Here is a 21,216-nt window from a genome sequence, read left to right as displayed (position 1 = left end):
TGTATGCAACATTCTTAGAACATGGAAGCAATTTACCATGAGAGGAAGGGGGTTGGGAAACCCTGTACAGTGGTAAATGAGTCCACAACCCCCGCCCTCGAATGGTAAATTGCTTTTCTACAACAGCCACCACATAATATAAAAAATAAATACACAGTTGTAACATTAAATTCATGTATTTACAATCATTAATCGTTTCAGAATACATATATCCTTCCGCCACAGAATCTAGTCCCATAAACCAGATCAACCATTGCATTGTAGGTCAGCACAGGTGTTCTTAATCAGATTGATTGGGAGGCGCATTGATACTGGAAATGCGGTCTGAACTGAAGGTTGTTGGGATGTTTACCACTGTTGCTAGCCAATCAGAATCCAGTATCCAAACATGCTGTTGTAGAAAGTACATTTTTAAATCAATTTTAGCAAGAATACTGGTCTGTTTCTTGCATTATGTCTAGTACTTCCAACACAAAATAGAATACAACATTTGTGGAAGAGACGAGCCCTAACCACACCTCTGCTCCCTATCAAGCATGAACCACAAGAGGTCGCTGTCTCATCATAAATACATGTGTCTACAATTGGCAAGAATGACAAACAGTAGAGTAGAAAATCTGTATTACAATTTTTGTATACACAGAATGGAACAGAATGGAACTATGCACACAAGTCTGAAAACTTGAAGCTTGTGTATCAACAAGACCCCAGACTGCTGCACTCAAATCACCTGCAAACCTGCAGAGAAGGAGCCAGTGTCTAATGAAATCCGCACCACTTTGGTTGACCATCCAGCTGCTGCACGTCTTCACTGCCAGTCTCAGGTTGAAACTCAAACTCTTGACATTTTACTGAATTTACTTTAGTTTCCGTTTAGTTTGGTTCTAATCTTGACTTTAGCTGAGTAATGACCTAATTTACTGTAATATAAGTTATGTCTAATGTAGGCTAACTTAATTGAGCAAGATATCTTATTTTCATATACAGGTATAGCTATTATAATATATATATACATTATTATTATTATTATTATTATTATTATCATTATTATCAGCAGCAGTGTATCACCACAATTATCATTGAATTCTTGAATGTTTTTGTACTGCATTTGCAAACATACAACATTACATCTGTTCCAACACTATAGACACTTCAGAAGCAACACTTTTTCCTCTATCAAAAAAGTAAAGCTTAGAATGATCAATGCAGTTATCGAAGTTCAGCTGAACTGTATTTCTGTCTGAGAAGGTATAACAGGTCTAGTGGGTCATAAAGCTGAGTTTGTAGTGCTGAGGGATGGTCGATTTCTAGAGGCAACAGATCTTGTGTTTGTTCAACAGTCAGTGTCAGATCCTGAACATGCCGAGGAAGGTGGCGTGGGCTTTGAGGACGAGGCCAGCAGCTCTGCGGGGGACGGAGAGTTCCAGAGTGCTACCTGGCTCCAGGTAATGAACACCTGAGGGAGAAACAACAGCTCGTTTAGCCCCAGGCTAGAATTGATTTAGCTTGGTCACAGCCCACATAGGTCACAAACAAGATAGATTTAGCCTGGTGCTAAACAACAGTTCACACTTAAGTGGGCCGGCACCGACTTCAGCCCACGGCTAGCTGAGCCAGACATTTTAGCCCCAGAAATCACTCAAAACATGGTGCCAAAAGAACCATGTCTGAATTGAGAGTAAGTTAGCCCTGGGCGAGGGACAGCCCTAGGATAACAAACTGCACTGTGGAAAAACTTCAGAACTTATCAATAAGCATCACAACAGCGTCACACACAGCCTATTATAACATTGATATTGATAACCACCTATTGTTGTGGTTTATGTTAAACAAACGTGATCAGTAGCCTGGTGGCTGTGAAAGTCCCACTGGTCTGGCCTAAGGAGACTTACCAGCGGTGTAGCAGGTGTTCTGGGCCACAGTGATGTTGCTGGGCATGCTCTGTATACACTTCATCAGGCTGGTCTCAGTTCCATGTAGACGCTTTTTGATCACGTGACCCATGGTCCATGTTGTATCTTTATACAGCACCTGGTCACGTAAAATCATGGTATAGTGGGACATGGTTGTGTTTGAAATCGACTATACTACAGTCAGGCTGACTCCAAAACCACATGATATAGCAATCTGATGTAGCCTGACTAGAAAAAAGACAGCCAGACAATATTGACGATACTTCGCTGATGCTTCGATGTACCTGACTGTAGATGAAGTAAGTCCCTTCGTTTACTATGGTGACTGTTTCCCCAGATACCTGCAGTCCATCGCCTAGACTCTTTCCCAGAGCCCATCTCACCAGTGTGTAATCATCTTCATCTAAGAACAAATAGAGGGTACACATCATATGAAGAGATTGAGAACGTACAGACTTGTCATGAAGGTCATCAGTGCTCTGACTCACCATATGAGTGGGAGGACAGAGGATGGAGGTGAAGAAAGGCACTCCTCCCTGTTGAATGACGGGGGAATGATAAGTAGGTTTAGTGCGCGCGTGTGTGTGTGTGTGTGTGTGTGTGTGTGTGTGTGTGTGTGTGTGTGTGTGGGTGGGTGGGGGGACAAGAGACCTGTGCATCGCTGCCTCCGTTTCCCATGTCTTGAAACAGCCCTCTTTCCTCTGGCCTTGTCAGTTCCTTCCCATGTGGTGCGTCTGTGACAGTCAGCCATCTGGATCAAATACCAGAGGTGACATTACAGAAACTAATGATTATTATTATTATTATTATTATTATTATTATTATTTTCATTATTATTAATAATAACAATAATAATATAACAATAGTAATAGTAATAATGCATTTATTTTGTACAGCACTTTTCTCAGTACGCAGACACTACATTAATTTGATCATACATTTATACATTTATGATGCAAGAAATCAGATGTCTCAGATTAAGAACATTTCTGTCATCCTGGGATCAACTTGAAGTTTATCTCTAAAACTGCAGCTTAATATTGTAACGCAAAGCCTTATGCTTCAGTGGCAGAAATAGAAGGCCAACGATAGTCCCAGCAAACACAGTAATACCTACATGGTATACCTACTATTGAATAGTAGTGGTGAGGTTGTGCCAAAGTTGGTGCCAACTTAACTAAATGACTTCTCTGTCCTAGTGACAACACAACAGCACTGTGACAAGGTAGCCACCCAACTTCATCACAGGGGGCATTCACTGATGGGGTGCGGATGTAATCTTGCTTAGAATATCCCTACAATCAATAGGCAATCTTTGTCTCATCTGTCAACTACACCTTTTTCCAGTACTGGCCTGGCAGAGCCTCACCATAGAATACACCTAGCGCCATGAGTAGTTCATTTGGACATGATATGATTACAGGACACTTTACATAATGCAGCAGGCAACTTATTCAATTGTGTTTATTTAATTTTTGTGTCTGCATTATGCAATGAACTCACCTACCCCTCTGTTCAAGATAGCATCTCTTGTTGTCTGTCCAGTACACACCAGACTGGTCCACTGGCGCAGCTCTGCCAGTTCCCTCTGCAGCTGTCGGACCTGGTTAGACTGTGTACCCATCAGGCTCAGGCAGGTGCAGGCCAGACCCAGAGACACGGCGTACAAGAGATATGAACCATGGAAATGGACTGTGTAAGTGTTTTCCATGATCTTACAGTCAATCGCGCAAGTTGTTTCTGCCCTTCCCAGTTCCCATAGACGCCTGAAGCTGTAATGATGAATGTTTTATCTACTGTTTACTTTCACTTTTTAAAGGGTGGGGTGTGGGGATGAGATGTCTTTGGACATTCTTTGGAAAAGAATGAGTCATGGATGGTCTCACATTACAAGGCTCAACCCAGACGTGCGTCTTTTGTCCACCCAATCAAAAGTTCAGAAAGAAAAGAAATCGGAATGATTGATATTCCGGGGGAGTGTTTGAATGTTTTTAATCTCATATTTGTATTTACTGTAGGTTCTGGCGTCGGGCCTGCATTTAAAAATAACGGAAGAAGGAGCAACAATGGAAGGTTGATCATTGACGGCACTTTTCACATTGCATGGACATTTATGAAAAATAATAGGCCAATCCAGAAAATCAATAGGGCTAGTTGACCAGTAAAATAAACGATGATTTCATTTAGTAAAAAAAATATATATATATATATAATTATTATTATTAGATTAGGCCTTTATTATTTTAGGACTCCATGTGTACTGTTGAATGCTAAATGTTCTTCCTTGAAAAGCAAACATAAATAAATTCCCATATAAAGTTGGCCTAGAGAGTGCTTGTCTGTTTTTGACAGAACAAGGTCAGACAGGCTCCTAAGAGAGACGGACTGTCAAAGGCTGAGGCCCCCGGTCTCACACTTCACTACGTCACAGACAGCAAAGCTCTTCACTATCACAGACAGCAAAGCTCTTCACTATCACAGACAGCAACGCTCTTCACTACCTCACAGACAGCAACGCTCTTCACTACCTCACAGACAGCAAAGCTCTTCACTACCTCACAGACAGCAAAGCTCTTCACTACCTCACAGACAGCAACGCTCTTCACTATCACAGACAGCAACGCTCTTCACTACCTCACAGACAGCAACGCTCTTCACTATCACAGACAGCAACGCTCTTCACTATCACAGACAGCAACGCACTTCACTATCACAGACAGCAACGCTCTTCACTATCACAGACAGCAAAGCCCTTCACTATCACAGACAGCAAAGCTCTTCACTATCACAGACAGCAACGCTCTTCACTATCACAGACAGCAACGCTCTTCACTATCACAGACAGCAACGCTCTTCACTATCACAGACAGCAAAGCTCTTCACTATCACAGACAGCAACGCTCTTCACTACCTCACAGACAGCAAAGCCCTTCACTATCACAGTCACAGACAGCAAAGCTCTTCACTATCACAGACAGCAACGCTCTTCACTATCACAGACAGCAAAGCTCTTCACTACCTCACAGACAGCAAAGCTCTTCACTATCACAGACAGCAACGCTCTTCACTACCTCACAGACAGCAACGCTCTTCACTACCTCACAGACAGCAACGCTCTTCACTATCACAGACAGCAACGCTCTTCACTATCACAGACAGCAACGCACTTCACTATCACAGACAGCAACGCTCTTCACTATCACAGACAGCAAAGCCCTTCACTATCACAGACAGCAAAGCTCTTCACTATCACAGACAGCAACGCTCTTCACTATCACAGACAGCAACGCTCTTCACTATCACAGACAGCAACGCTCTTCACTATCACAGACAGCAACGCTCTTCACTACCTCACAGACAGCAAAGCTCTTCACTATCACAGACAGCAAAGCTCTTCACTACCTCACAGACAGCAAAGCTCTTCACTATCACAGACAGCACAGCTCTTCACTATCACAGACAGCAACGCTCTTCACTATCACAGACAGCAACGCTCTTCACTATCACAGACAGCAAAGCTCTTCACTACCTCACAGACAGCAAAGCTCTTCACTACCTCACAGACAGCAACGCTCTTCACTATCACAGACAGCAACGCCCTTCACTATCACAGACAGCACAGCTCTTCACAATCACAGACAGCAAAGCTCTTCACTACCTCACAGACAGCAACGCTCTTCACTACCTCACAGACAGCAACGCTCTTCACTATCACAGACAGCAAAGCTCTTCTCTATCACAGACAGCAAAGCTCTTCTCTACCTCACAGACAGCAAAGCTCTTCACTATCACTACCAAGACGGTCAGCATGTTTTTTACCAAAACAAACCGTTCTGCTGAAGAAGCATATGTCATTATCTCAGGGGAACAACTACAAGTTGTGAACGAGTTCAAATATCTTGGGGTGCTGTTAGATTCCAACCTCACTTTTAAGGCACATATCAAAAAGGTCTGTAAAATTGTCAAGTTCAATCTGTCCAACTTCCGCTTTATAAGGGACTACATGTCAACAGAGGCAGCTACCAGCTACCACGCCATGATCTTCACACACATCAACTACTGCATAACAAGCTGGTCACAAGCAAATCCCACAACCTGCAAAGCACTCGAGTCACTATACAAACAAACAATCAAAACACTAGACAAGAAGCCAAGACACTTTCACCACTGCACAATACTGAAGAAACACAACATTCTAAGCTGGGACAATCTGAAAACCTACACAAACCTCTGCCTTGTCTATAAAACTATCCACAATTTAGCCCCACCACCACTTAACACCTTCATCTCACGACCAGGAAGTACAGCACGCACCACAAGGGGTGTCACCAGAGGGGACTGCACCATCCCATTTAGGAGGAGTGCCTTTAGTCAGTCTGCCTGGTCAGTTAGAGGGGCACGTGAATGGAACCTGATTCCAGGGCACCTTAAAGAATTAGGCACCTTTAAATCATTTAGAAAGCACCTAAAACAGTGGATGATCAACACACACACCTGCCAACATTGAAATGTCCTGTCCTATACTTGTATGTCATGTGTACCGCCTGTCTGTGTACCGCCTAACATGTCTTACCTGTACAGTCTGTGTGCTTGTTTTTAGTCTGCTTACCGTGCGTATATGTTGCTTGCTTTTAGTCTGCTTACCGAATATGTACCCTCCCTTTTACCGCCTATGATTAATGTATGCTCTTTTAACCCTCTGCTTATATGTACCCTCCTTTTAACCGCCTATGATTAATGTATGCTCTTTTAACCCCCTATGTTATGCCCTTAAGCTAAATGCTTGTCCTGTCTACTTTTTTGTGCCTAGGTCTACCTATATTTTATCTTTTAAATGTACTTTTTTCCTCCAGGGAGCCGTATACAACATCATGGCATAGGGACTGCGGATGAAAACTAGCTTTCGGGCTAACTCTGGCATATTTACAATTTATTTTTGTTTTATTAATATGCACTGTCCCTTGATAAATAAATGAATCTGAATCTGAATCTGAATCACAGACAGCAACGCTCTTCACTATCAAAGACAGCAACGCTCTTCACTATCACAGACAGCAACGCTCTTCACTATCACAGACAGCAAAGCTCTTCACTATCACAGACAGCAAGCTCATTGCATTTACTAGTCAAGTGAAATTCCTGAGCAATGGGTGTTGGGGGTTTTGTTAGTCTGTCAACAGTTCTGAAAAGGATGCGGGCATTATTGATGTTATTGTTTATGATCTTAGAGAAAAACGATTGCCTGGCGCTTCTTATTTCTAAGTTATAGTTTTGAAGATTCTCTTTATAGATATCATAGTGGACTTGAAGGTTTGTTTTTCTCCATCTGCGCTCTGCTTTACGACATTCTACGTGGATTGTGTACATAGCCTTTATTTATGTAAACCAGCTCCTTACCTTCTTGTGATTTTATTCTTTTTCTAAAAGTGTTTTTTTCCCCCTTTCCTAACACCAGGGGAGCCACCCCTCCTAAATTTCGTTGTTTGGTACCTGTACTGTAGCAATGACAATAAAGTCCATTCATTCATTCATTCTCTTTTTTGGGTCTTTACGGATGGGGCAGTTCTCCAGGGAGCTTTTTGCTTACCAGAGATGTATTTGGATCTAATGGGTGTAATATCATCAATGTTTTTTGTGATTTTTAAGTTGAAATCGTGTAGAAGGTCATTTACTGAGGTTGGAATAGAAGTTTGGGGGGGGCTAGGGAAAAGGCCTGTGTGAACAGTGCACTGGTCTTTTGATTGATATATCGTTTGGAAATAGTTTTAGACATAGTTTGAATAACAGGAAAGATAGATACGTCAAAGAATATGCAACAATGGTCAGACAGGGCAATATCAGTTACAACAACATTTGAAATATCTAGGCCTTTGGTGATAAGGTCCAGAGTGTGACCTTGATTATGAGTAGGGAGGTTCACATGTTGTTGAAGTTCAAAAACATCTAACAGAACAGAGAGTTCAAGGCACAAACAATGGTAACAAAAATGCTTGTTTTGCTAAATCTTTATTGCTTCACACTTTGTTTGGCTCTCAAATCTGTCAGTGTTGCATATCATTTTAAAAGAGGAACATAGCCATATATTCCCTGGATGAACGAACGTTTGAGTTTTTTAAATATTTTAAAACACAGTTAACAACATACTATAGCCTACAATATAATACAAACTATGAACCCTTTAAACAATATAAACTGCGGTAGTGAGATTGAGTGAAATTGAGACAAAACATAACTCAGCTACTCCTCTGTGGTGGGGCAAATGCCCCAGAATTCATTGTGGGACAAACGAGGCCTTTGCCACCCTTCCGTGGCTTGTCTTTCAGCAGTTGCCAGCACAAAGGACATCATTGGATTCCCCCCAGGGGCAAGGTGTGCTTGTTCAAACCCTCCAAACAGACCCTGCAAAGACAAACAGCAGAATTAGAGAGATTAATGATACTCACATTTGCTACCTCCATACTGTACCTGCTACTGTAAAAGCATTCAAACATCTCTGAGAGCTGGGAGCCCGTACCTCCTGGCTGTAAGGCGTGGGCATCGGACTGCGGGGGACAGGAGTCTGATCTTGCCCCTCCGCTATAGTGGTACTGAAACCACAGTCCACAGGCTCCGGTTCACTGCTCTCTGCTGCCTTCCATCTGGGCACGGCGCCCCACCACCTCTCCCCCTTCAACCTGGGGTGGGATTGTGTTTGTGTTCATTTACAATGTTTAATGTTTTTGAGGTTCATGGTAAACACCATTATTGGTGTGGAAAATGACACTTGAATGTGTCTGAAGGTGTCTATAAGGTGCCACTCATTCCGCCCTGGAAACAACATCCCTGGCCCCTAACTCACTCTCTCTAGCATCAGTCTCTCTAGCCCCTAACGCCCCTAGCACCAGTAACCTTATCTTACTGGTCAATGGAGCCTTGTCTCCTGTGAAGGTCACCGATGTGCTGCAGGAAGGATGCCTCTCTGGGTTTCATCTGGCCTCCCTGTGCCCCTCCTCCTGTCTTCCCTCTCTTCTTACAGCCCATCAGGTCCGCTGGGGAGGGCAGCTTCTCCAGACAAACCCTCCCCCCTTTCTTCCCTCTCTGTCCTGGTGGCCGTGTTCCTGCCAAACCCACACCGATCTGTGAACACATCATCAACTTAAGTATCCATTAATACTTTACATTAAAATGCCCTTATACAACATTGTTATTACATGGTAATATAGTAATTGCTATTCCTTTATTCCATAATAATGATAGGCCTACTACCACACTCTTTTAATGACAGAGTAGACATAGAGGATGGTGTGCATAGTGTCATGTTTTACTTTCTAGACAGCCAACCACTCACCAGTCCTTCAGGTCTAGATGAGAACCTCTTCATCCAATCACAGGATGTAGTGGGCTCTGGAGAGTCTTCACTGGAGAGTTAAAACAGTTAGCTTAGCGTTGCCTGACAGATTGTGAAGGCCCATTTATAATTGAGCCGAGTCATATTCTCTATATGTAGTAATTGAGTGGTGGTGAAAGTGATGAAGACAGACAGCCACCTTGGCTGACAGAGGATCCTGTTCCAGTAATCTTCTGTGCTTTGTGTGAGGGAGGGGGGCTGCAGGAGGGGAGGGGGGGCACACTCACTCTCAAAACGCTGCACCACCCTGGACCTCCTGAGGGTACACAAACATGTGCGCGCACACACACACACACACACACACACACACACACACACACACGCATACCCACGCACACACACATATTATTCCAGGCACACACACACACACACACACACACAGACACTCTCTCTCCTCAGCGTCAAGTGGATGAAATCAAAAAGACAGTGTCATGTGCTGAGTACATATTAAGTATACATGGAGACGTGATACACACAGTGGTTAACAGCCTGCTTACAGGCCGATCCTAGCATAGATTAGTTTGTATGATGATGACTGATGTATAGATGACTTACTACTTGCTTAGACAAATGTACTCTGACTGTAAGTCGATTTGGATAAAGGCGTCTGCTAAATGTCTAAAATGTCAATGTAAAAATGTCAATGTCTGGGCACCAGTGGTCAGTGGTGTACCCTGCAGGCTGATGGTGAACTGATGGAGGACACAAACATACAGTATGTGGATGCAGGTTTTGAGCATGTGACGATTCTCATGTTCGAGTAATGGGGAATCTGAAGGAGCTGTTCAGACAATGAAAAACGTAGTTAAAAAGCAGCAGATGGATACCGTGCATTATTACCTCGCAGAGCTAGACCACTGAGCCGCGGTTACAGCCCAGTGTCTACTTATGGGGCAGCACCTGTTGGAACCAGCTCTTCCAGATGTGAGAGCCGGTCAGATCAAAGAAAGGGAGAGGAGGTGGATGGATGGACGCTAAACACTTAGATCAGAGACATTGGGTGAGAGACCGTTTCCAAACTTTTACCAGGACTGATGCAGAGTCTCAGGGCACTGTGACTTCTACACAACACAATCGCAGATGGTAATTGACCAGCGGGCCACAGGGCACACTCAGGAGGAGCCGCCATCACTTAGTGCCTCTGCCTGCAACAAACAATCAATGACTGTGGAGAAACACAAGAGAATCCCCTAGGGTCATCCCTCAAAATGCTCCTACTTTCTACTCTCTCCCTCCCTCCAGAGTTCATACTGAAGCTGATGCACTGACGCACTGATGCACTATCTCTAACCAAAACGTTTTGGTTAGAAAGATCAGACTATGCATCAGCTTTGGTATGGTGTTTGCGCCTATGAAAATAATGGGGAAATAATATATGTTTTGAGTATGTCTGTGTGGTGGTGGTAGGTTTACAGTAGGCTAATAGAGATAGGACAAGTAGTTGTTTAGATAAATATGTATATTGATGGACGAAGATCGGTTACAACTTAAGCTAGCTAATTTAGCTGACTAGCCAAGCGTTGTCACGGTAACGGGTGAATGAACTAACTAAGCGATCACGTGCTTTGAGAGGAGCAGCGCAACCTTGTTGACGTACAGGTAGCCACGCCCCCTGGACATGACGCAGGTACGTCGTGGTACCAAGTACTCACTGAGCTAACAAACCAACCACTAATAACTTCCCAAGTTATTTCACGTTTGAGGTTTTTTTTAAATATTTAGCACAGTTAACAACATACTATAGGCCTACAATATAATACAAACTATGAACCCTTTAAACTATTTAAACTGCGGTAGTGAGATTGAGACAAAACACAGCTCAGCTACTCCTCTGTGGTGGGGCAAATGGATGAAATCTATCTTAGATTCTATCTAGAGTGACCCAAGATAACAGTTTGCAAGCCCACGACATGTCTTCTGGAATGGTTTGCTTAATAAATTCTCCGTCCTCAAGCTGTTTAAAAGTTAACCACTCACTTTGCAAAGGAGAGGAACTCAGTAGCATGTTGTTCCACTTCCATCTGAGGCCGTTCACCTTCATCTTCTCTGTCCGCTAGGTGCCACATAGTTACCGTGTAAAAACAGCTAAAATCAACCCTTTATCTCCTGTAACCTGACCTAAATCAATGACTCAACCCTGGCCTGTAACTATCTACCGACATCTAAATGTTTCTGTCACCTCAACATTAGGCTAGGCTGGCCGGAGTGGCGCCAAAACGTTAACAGCGCGAGCGACAGTCACGTCACTCACTGCCACTGGCCTCCACACTCCCTCGGGATGATTGATGCTTTTTAGTTTTTATTTATTTACTTATTTTGTATTTTGTCTGCTTGTTTAAAACGTGTTGCCAGTCACAATATATCGAGTGAAAGTGAAAAATATTTGTATTTCATTTTCACAGGACCTCCTCCTCCACCTGACCTCACTAAATGTAGGTGCAGTTCACCACTGGTGTCTCATCATGCTCGAGTCTAGTGTTACCCTAAGTAGCCTTAACTGTCACAACCTCCCTCTGCACTTTTCCCAACTGTCTATTTGTCTTTTTTTTTTTTTATATATATCAAATGCTTTATTTTCAAAATATTTTCTTTCTTTTTTTAACACAGCAGTCATAGTTGTCTATAAGTCTTTTGACTAATTGTAATGGTAAAGCATGCCTAGGCTGAATAAACTGTTTCATTTACTGTGGTGAAATCCAGACAAACACTCTTGTGGGGTGAGCTAGAGGCCCTCTCATGCACACTGTTTACAACAACTTTTTGCAGAGACAAATACACACACACACACACATTTTCCCTGCGGTATATTCAGATTAACGCTTACATTTATATTGTGAGCAGTTTTCAATTTCCAAGTGCATAAAAGACACCAAAAAAATGTCATCCAAAATTCTTTATTACCAAGCAATTCTTTATCACATGACAAACTGTAATTTCCAAAACAAAATAAATGTGAGACACAAACACGTCATGGCTTTTCAAGGTCCTGTGTCTACAGAAAACAATGGTTGGGGTAGTCGGCATAGAAGCTTTCCCCAGGCTAGTGGTTGGAGAATCTGGGCAGCTCGTTTCCCAGAACGACCCGTCTCTCCAACCCCTCCTCTGTGATGGCTGCCAGGCGGGCCACGCCCCCACTGGACCCGTCACGTTCCATGGCCAGGGCGAGGGCTGAGGGGCAAAGAGGGGCATTTTAACAACATGTATTTAGGCAAGTTTGACCATTTTCGATAATTCAACAATCAAATCCTTGAACGTTCAGATGAGATGAGAACGCTGAATGGCATTCTGGAGAACTGAAGGTGCTAGACTGACACCAAGTGGCCTAACTACTACTTATTGCAAATGCATCACACACAACCACAAGGCTCTACAGAGTGTGTTGAAGACTGGCCAGTCATCACTGGAGTCACACTCCCTGTCACACTCCCTGCCACACTCCCTGTCACACGCCCTGTCACACTCCCTGTCACACTCCCTGTCACACTCCCTGCCCTCAAGCACCTCTACACCAACAGCTGTCTGAGGAAGGCCAACTAGACCCTCAGACTCCAGCCACCTCACTCAGATGTTACCTAAGCACAGAGCCTGAGACCAAAAGGTTCTGGCAGCTTCTACCCCAAGACCATAAGACCATGTTGAACGATCAGCTGTAACGTTGACCACTGACACTCCTACACACACACACTCACCAACATGCTGCTATTGACGTCTCACATTGGACTTGTATTATCTACGGCTGCCATCTATGGGATATTCTGCACTACCGAAAGATTTATATATTATTGCACAAACAGTAACGTAGCCTACCCTGTGTGATAACAACATGAACGTGACGTAGCCTACCCTGTGTGATTAACAGTAATGTGACTTAGCCTACCCTGTGTGATAAACAACAGTAACGTGACTTAGCCTACCCTGTGTGATAAACAACAGTAACGTGACTTAGCCTACCCTGTGTGATAAACAACAGTAACTAGACTTAGCCTACCCTGTGTGATTAACAACAGTAACTAGACTTAGCCTACCCTGTGTGATAAACAGTAACGTGACTTAGCCTACCCTGTGTGATAACAACAGTAACTTGACTTAGCCTACCCTGTGTGATAACAGTAACTAGACTTAGCCTACCCTGTGTGATAAACAGTAACGTGACTTAGCCTACCCTGTGTGATAAACAGTAACGTGACTTAGCCTACCCTGTGTGATAGGCTAACCTACCCTTTGTGCAGAAGGTCAGACACTCCTCCTTGGTCATGCCAGTCTTGTAGTTGGCGTCCATGTAGCCGTAGATGTAGGAGCTGCCAGACCCGCCGACTGACACGGGCTGCCTCACCAGCATCCCTCCCATGGGGACGGTGTACACCTGCAGGCCAGGGAGGAAGGGGGACCACACGTTTCTATGAGAGCTAGAAGAAAACCATAGTTGGGAGAGACAGGGTTCCTATCATTTCTGACCTATTCGCGACACCATATGATAGTTTTTTTGTCATCCTCGAGGTGATGAAATTAGGGATTTCACTGCCATACAGACAAAAAAGGAAGAGAATTGGCATTTCTTTGGTTCCAGCTTGATTAATTTCCATGTAAATAGATGTGGTTGGACTGATTTCCTTGCAGGATCTCGTTATTAAGACCTAGCACCTCATTTATATATGAACAACAGACATTTTAGACCTTTTTAGGCCTTAAAATTTGGTTTGCTGGATTTTTTACTTTAAGGCTTTTAAAGACCTGCGCGGGAACCCTGGAGAGAATGACCTACTAGAGAAACTGGGCACTCACCTGTCCACCCCTCCTCTTGTCCCAGCCAGCCACGATGATCCCAGCCATCAGCTCCTCTCTGTATCGGTAGCACATCTGCTTAAAGAGGTTAGCCGCAGTTTGCACCAGCGGAGGCTCGTCCAGCTCAATACTGCAGCAGAGAGAGAGAGAGAAGACAGTTAGTTCCATGGTCAAGTTCAGATTCAGTCACTGTATGGCTGTAAGTATGGCTGTGGAGTTGGCTGACTTGTGTTCTTTGTCTATGAACGGTACTTTTTGCCAAGTAGTTATCTGTCAGTTTTCACTCGAGCCGCCTTTGGTGTTTGTGAGTGTTTACCTGTGGAAGCCCAGCTGGTAGGTAACAGCGTCAGCCACAGCCTGCGTGTCGGCCGCAGACCCGGAGCGGCAGCAGAAGATGCGATCGTGGATGGGAGTCAACTTGTCGGTTACTCGGTTGGCAATGTAAGCACTAAACACAGAGGATAACAACAATGTAAGCACTAAACACACAGGATACAAAGAATGATTTTGAGCACAGAAGACAGTCATTGGATCGGGAACGTTTTGTGGATTCAGGTTGCTCCAGAGTTCAACCAACATTCTGACAGAAAAGTAATTGCCAAGTGCTGCAGAAGATAACCAGTGTTGCTAGGCCAATTTTTTAACCCTGCTGAACTTGAATGTCTCATGCTGTGGTTCGTCAGGCTGGCTGCACATCTACATCCATATCTACATGCATATTGTTTGATTATACTTTATTGTCCCCGAGGGGAAACTTGTCTTGGGCATGGTACTTTCATGCTTCAAGTGCAACAGAGACGATACATACAACATACAGTAGGCAAAGTAAACAACAGGACAGCAGCAAACATTGAGTGACATTGGCAGCAGTTTCCACCTGGACATGGCATCATTTGGTATAAATATATATTGCACATAACCCTTCAAGTGGTGTTTTCGAATATTGCACATGGCCCTTCAAGTGGTGTCTAAGATAAAGTGCAGGTGCTGGTGATCATGTCCTAATCATCGTTTCTGCTTGAGCGAATTGATTAGTTTAATGGAGAATGGGACAAATGATGGTTTTAAGAGCTTATAATTACATCTTGGCATGCGAAGCCTTCTACCTAGGGGGAGAACTTCGTATTCTGTGGAGAGCGGATGTTGGGGGTCTGCGATTATCTTGTTAGCCTTGTCCAGGACAGCTTTTTCATATAGTTTATTTAGGATCACATTGTGAATGCTGACTAGTCTGTTTCTATCTACATGCATATCTACATGCATCTCTTACCCTGTGGTTGTTCGTGAGTCAGCACCGATCACAACACCTCCATCAAACTCCACCGCCATGATGGTTGTCTACAGATGAAGGACCCATTCATTCATCAATTCAAAATACATCAGTCATAATACACAGTTAGCATCATCTAGTAGTATGTAACATCATCATCATTATTATGATTATAGTTGTAGGACAGGAGAAGAGTGAATAGCTATCTTGGCTCCAGGGGGACTGGTAGTAGCTAGTTAGCTAGCAGGACACATTTGCAGCATCATTGTTAGCTAGCTAGCATGCTAGCTAGCGGCTAGGTGAATGCGGTGTGTTCACCCCGGACAGCACAGTGAAACGGATTGAAAAACACCGCTCTCTGCTCGGTTCTCTCACCCCGGTGCTGACTTCTTGCCCGGCCCATTCTGGCACCAGGTTATTGGTCGTAAAGGTATTTTCGGACCGGTTCGCCGTTAGGTACGCAGCCATCTTGAAGGTTTGACAATAGTCTGATTCGGGAGTGGACTTGACTTGTTACAGAGAGTTGTGCGGACTGTCGCCCCCTGCTGGAGGGCGTAGGTACATGCAGGGGTTGGACTGTCGCCCCCTGCTGGATGGCGTGGGTACATGCAGGGGTTGTGTGTATGGGGTGTTTAAGGGGTGTATCCTCATTGGTGATGGTGGAGGTGGGAGGGTGATCATGCTGGTATAATGCTGGTAAATGGGTAAATACACATTTCTTTAATTATGACATGTTTTTGCAGTTTTTTTCTTTTTAATAATCACATTTTCTTATAGCCTGCTATTTTTGTTTGGGTACAAAATAATAAGGGGAACTCTGTTAAAGCCTATGTTATAGCCTATGTTAAAGCCTATGTTAAAGCCTATGTTATAGCCTATGTTAAAGCCTATGTTAAATGAATGAATGAATGGTCTTTATTGTCATTTATACAGTACAGGTACCATACAACGAAATTTGGGAGGGGGGGCTCCCCTGGTGCTAGGAAAAAAATACTAAAAACAAGAAGGGAAAAAGAGCTGGTTTACATAAATAAAGGCTATATACACTATCCACTATACTATACTATACAAATAAAACACTGTTAAAGCCTATGTACTTGGTGATACACTAAAACACACTTATTTCTTGGGGGGGAGATTGAATAATCATATTTTTACATTTGTGATAGCACTTTTCCTGCAAACGTTGCAGCGCAAAGTGCTCCAATCATTATATAATCATCATTTAATTATTTAGTCATTTAAAGGCAATATTAAAAAGATGGGTTTTTAGTCTTGACTTGAACACGAGAGGGAGAAATCTAACAGCACTGCAGCATTAGCATCAGTGTTCCAGTGTGCTGACCATCACTCCATGTATTGATTTCAGTTTGATATTTCCTTCACAATTAAATACAGCGGATCACATTGAACTGGAAGATCTGCAGCAGGTTGGATGCCACTGCACACCCATTTCCTAAGACGGAGATGTAAAGACAATACACTTAATGATGTGCACACACTGTTACATACAGTATATGATACACACACTGTTACATATATGATACACACACTGTTACATATATGATACACACACACTGTTACATATATGATACACACACTGTTACATATATGATAGACTCACACTGTTACATATATGATACACACACACTGTTACATATATGATACACACACTGTTATATATATGATAGACACACACTGTTATATATATATATGATACACACACTGTTACATATATGATACACACACACTGTTACATATATGATACACACACACTGTTACACATATGATACACACACACTGTTACATATATGATGCACACACACTGTTACATATATGATAGACACACACTGTTACATATATGATAGACACACACTGTTATATATATGATAGACTCACACTGTTATATATATGATACACACACACTGTTACACATATGATACACACACACTGTTACATATATGATACACACACACTGTTACATATATGATAGACACACACTGTTACATATATGATACACACACTGTTACATATATGATAGACTCACACTGTTACATATATGATACACACACACTGTTACATATATGATAGACACACACTGTTACATATATGATACACACACTGTTACATATATGATACACACACACTGTTACATATATGATACACACACACTGTTACACATATGATACACACACACTGTTACATATATGATACACACACACTGTTACATATATGATAGACTCACACTGTTACATATATGATACACACACTGTTACATATATGATACACACACTGTTACATATATGATACACACACACTGTTACATATATGATAGACTCACACTGTTACATATATGATAGACACACACTGTTACATATATGATAGACACACACTGTTATATATATTATACATATATGATAGACACACACTGTTACATATATGATACACACACTGTTACATATATGATACACACACACTGTTACATATATGATAGACACACACTGTTACATATATGATACACACACACTGTTACATATATGATAGACTCACACTGTTACATATATGATACACACACTGTTACATATATGATACACACACTGTTACATATATGATACACACACACTGTTACATATATGATAGACTCACACTGTTACATATATGATAGACACACACTGTTACATATATGATAGACTCACACTGTTACATATATGATAGACACACACTGTTACATATATGATAGACACACACTGTTACATATATTATACATATATGATAGACACACACTGTTACATATATGATACACACACACTGTTACATATATTATACATATATGATAGACACACACTGTTACATATATGATACACACACACACACTGTTACATATATGATACACACCCTGTTACATATATGATAGACACACACTTTTACATATATGATACACACACTGTTATATGATAGACATGGTTACATATATGATACACACTGTTACATATATGATAGATTCACACTGTTACATATATGTTACATATATGTTACATATATGATAGACTCACACTGTTACATATATGATAGAAGTGCACGTTAACTGGGCAGCACCAGATCTGCTCCCCAGCTGCAGCTGTGTGTGTTGAGGCTGTGAGACAGAGCAGGACGGCCTCGGGGGACAGGTGTGATGGTGGAGCTCTCAGCCTCTCTCAGCCTCTCTCAGCGCCGCAGACGGAGCCACCGTCTCCCCTGGCTGTTAGGCTCCTGTGTACGAGTCCTTCAGGTCCTCACAAAACATCACACCAGCTCACATCATCCTCCTCCTGTACTCACATCCTCCTCCTGTACTCACATCCTCCTCCTGTACTCACATCCTCCTCCTGTACTCACATCCTCCTCCTGTACTCACATCATCCTCCTCCTGTACTCACATCCTCCTCCTGTACTCACATCCTCCTCCTGTACTCACATCCTCCTCCTGTACTCACATCCTCCTCCTGTACTCACATCCTCCTCCTGTACTCACATCCTCCTCCTGTACTCACATCCTCCTCCTGTACTCACATCCTCCTCCTGTACTCACATCCTCCTCCTGTACTCACATCCTCCTCCTGTACTCTCATCCTCCTCCTGTACTCACATCCTCCTCCTGTACTCTCATCTCTGTGTGTTTGTGTCTGCAGGCATCTGTGTGGATACCTCTTACTCGCCATTAACATTGGAGATGATCAATGTCCCAAATTCCAACATCTCTGTACGTCTTTTATACAACAGATTAGCAATAATCTGGTCTATCTTTGATAATTAATACACACACAGAGACACTCCCCGCCCCCCTGTCTCTCTCTCCGCCTCTTTCACCTCACACAAACACACACACACACACACACACACACACACACACACACACACACACACACACACACACCCACGTGGCATTACTAAAGAAAAAGTCTCAACAGTTCACTTCCTCTTCCCATGTACAAATATCTGCATGTTAAGTAAAATGCTTTATCACTATAAATACCTTCTAAATAGAGACATTTTTATTTGATACATTTTAGACCAAAATCTATTTTTAAAAAAATAAAAAATTAGTTAGTTAGAAAATGTAGATGTAACATTATGTATTCAACTACAGGATGACTTCTCGAGGAAAATAGCCACTCTAATTTTATGATTGAACTCCCAACTCCCTTTAGTGCTCTCTCTCTCTCTCTCTCTCTCTCTCTCTCTCTCTCTCTCTCTCTCTCTCTCTCTCTCTCTCTCTCTCTCTCTCTCTATCTCTCTCTCTCTCTCTGTCCCTCACTCTCTTGTTTAGTAACCATGGTTTCCTAAGCCGGAAGGTGCCAAGCTGTTGGGAATCCTTGGGGCCTGTAGTTTACAATAGGAAGAGAGAGATTGGCCTCAGCCAGCTGCCAGTGTGATCTCAGTCAATCAAAAGAGCGCTTAGTGCAGCTTAATCCCAGATCATCGGCACTCCTAAAAGCCATTGCTGCACAGAACCAGAGTGAAACAGCATAGAAATACAGTGAAATCCCTCCTGCTCCCTACTGCTGCCTCCACAGCTACTCTACCATGGCCCTCTGGAAGGGAGAGAGATGAAAGTAGACTGATTGATGAATCCACTCAGACAACTTACTGGATTCGTGAACAGTCAATGAGTTTGAGAGAATCCCTGAGTTTATTGTACTTAAGCCCATTAATTCAGTCAGTCAGTCAGTCAGTCAGTCAGTCAGTATTTGTTCACAATCAGATCTCAAGTTTTGATATGACTAGATAAGGTTAGTTAAATGACTAGATAAAGTTATTTTAGGACATGAACTGAGCCTACGAGGCACTTATATTGTTCAAGAATCAACGGTCATTGTTTAAAAATCAACAAATGAATTCACAAATCCCGGATTGCCCCTTTATATTTGGCATTAGTGGTTGCAGATATGTACCTCGAAGAAAACATATCTGAGGTTGATCTGAGGGACTATTCATCACTAAACGACTCTTAAAGAGGGAGGGGTTGTGACTTCTGACAGCCTCATTAAGATGAGTCATCACTTCCAGTCATTACAGTCTGGTTTCTCAAAAACTAATTTGCTTAAAAAAATATTTTGAGGCCTTTGAGCACTGCACTGCTTTGAATGTTGATGAATGCTACCATCTCCATCAACCTCTCTATTTCCATCTCTGTCTTATATTTTAATTTCCATCTCTTTCTTCTCAGTATCTTCATTCCCTCTATCCCAGGACCCTGGCCGCTAAGACAAACAGACTGAAGAACAGCTTCTACCACAGGGCCGTCCAGGCCCTGAACACAGCAAAGACCTAAGTTCTGGGCCCTGGACAGTCTGGACGGATTGTATGGCAGCTGCTGGACTGAAAAAATCAGGTGTAGTGCTGAGGCACAAATATGTACATTTCAAGCCTGCAAACTGTGACACTTTAAATAACGTGAAACAATACTATTGTGCAATATGACAACCCCAGTCGTCTATCTGTACAGTATAGTACAGTGGATTGTGTACATAGCCTTTATTTATGTAAACCAGCTCCTTCCCTTCTTGTGAAAAATGTTTTTTTAAAGTGTTTTTTTTCCCCTTTCCTAACACCAGGGGAGCCACCCCTCCTAAATGTCGTTGTTTGGTACCTGTACTGTAGCAATGACAATAAAGACCATTCATTCATTCATTCATTCATCCCAGCCTATTGGGGACAGACAGAGAGATAGAGGAGTAGATCTGCTATAGACAGAGAGCAGATGTACAGATGTTCCTGTACTTTCCTGTCCTACATAAGCCGTGGGAAATGGCGGTCCATAAGAGGCTTTTCTCCACAGAGGAGAGGTTCACTTATACAGTGGTCCTAGAGGGCTGGGTTGCATC

At 42.7% G+C, this 21,216-nt stretch overlaps 2 protein-coding genes across 2 annotated transcripts; both read right to left on the bottom strand.

Annotated features, from left to right (window-relative positions):
- Positions 1–1,346: 1,346 nt before the first annotated feature.
- On the bottom strand, positions 1,347–3,624 carry tnfsf13 (TNF superfamily member 13; the record flags this gene model as incomplete). Its single annotated transcript, XM_080549481.1, has 6 exons — positions 1,347–1,456; positions 1,893–2,031; positions 2,198–2,316; positions 2,402–2,449; positions 2,565–2,664; positions 3,466–3,624. The coding sequence occupies 6 exons, from the start codon at positions 3,622–3,624 to the stop codon at positions 1,347–1,349; spliced, it is 675 nt and encodes a 224-aa protein (XP_080405607.1).
- Positions 3,625–12,180: 8,556 nt separating this feature from the next.
- Positions 12,181–15,856, bottom strand: psmb6 (proteasome 20S subunit beta 6). Its single transcript, XM_080549675.1, has 6 exons — positions 15,728–15,856; positions 15,353–15,420; positions 14,399–14,530; positions 14,083–14,212; positions 13,519–13,663; positions 12,181–12,468 (listed from the first exon to the last, which is right to left on the bottom strand). Exons 1-6 carry the CDS (start codon positions 15,818–15,820, stop codon positions 12,341–12,343), a joined length of 696 nt encoding a protein of 231 aa, XP_080405801.1. The 5' UTR covers positions 15,821–15,856; the 3' UTR covers positions 12,181–12,340.
- Between the last annotated feature and the right edge of the window lie 5,360 nt (positions 15,857–21,216).

The sequence above is a fragment of the Nansenia antarctica genome, assembly GCF_963989245.1.
Source record: "Nansenia antarctica genome assembly, chromosome: 20".
Classification (NCBI taxonomy): domain Eukaryota; kingdom Metazoa; phylum Chordata; class Actinopteri; order Argentiniformes; family Microstomatidae; genus Nansenia; species Nansenia antarctica.
Note: the sequence above shows the minus strand (reverse complement) of the source record. Positions and strands in the feature narration are given on the sequence as shown.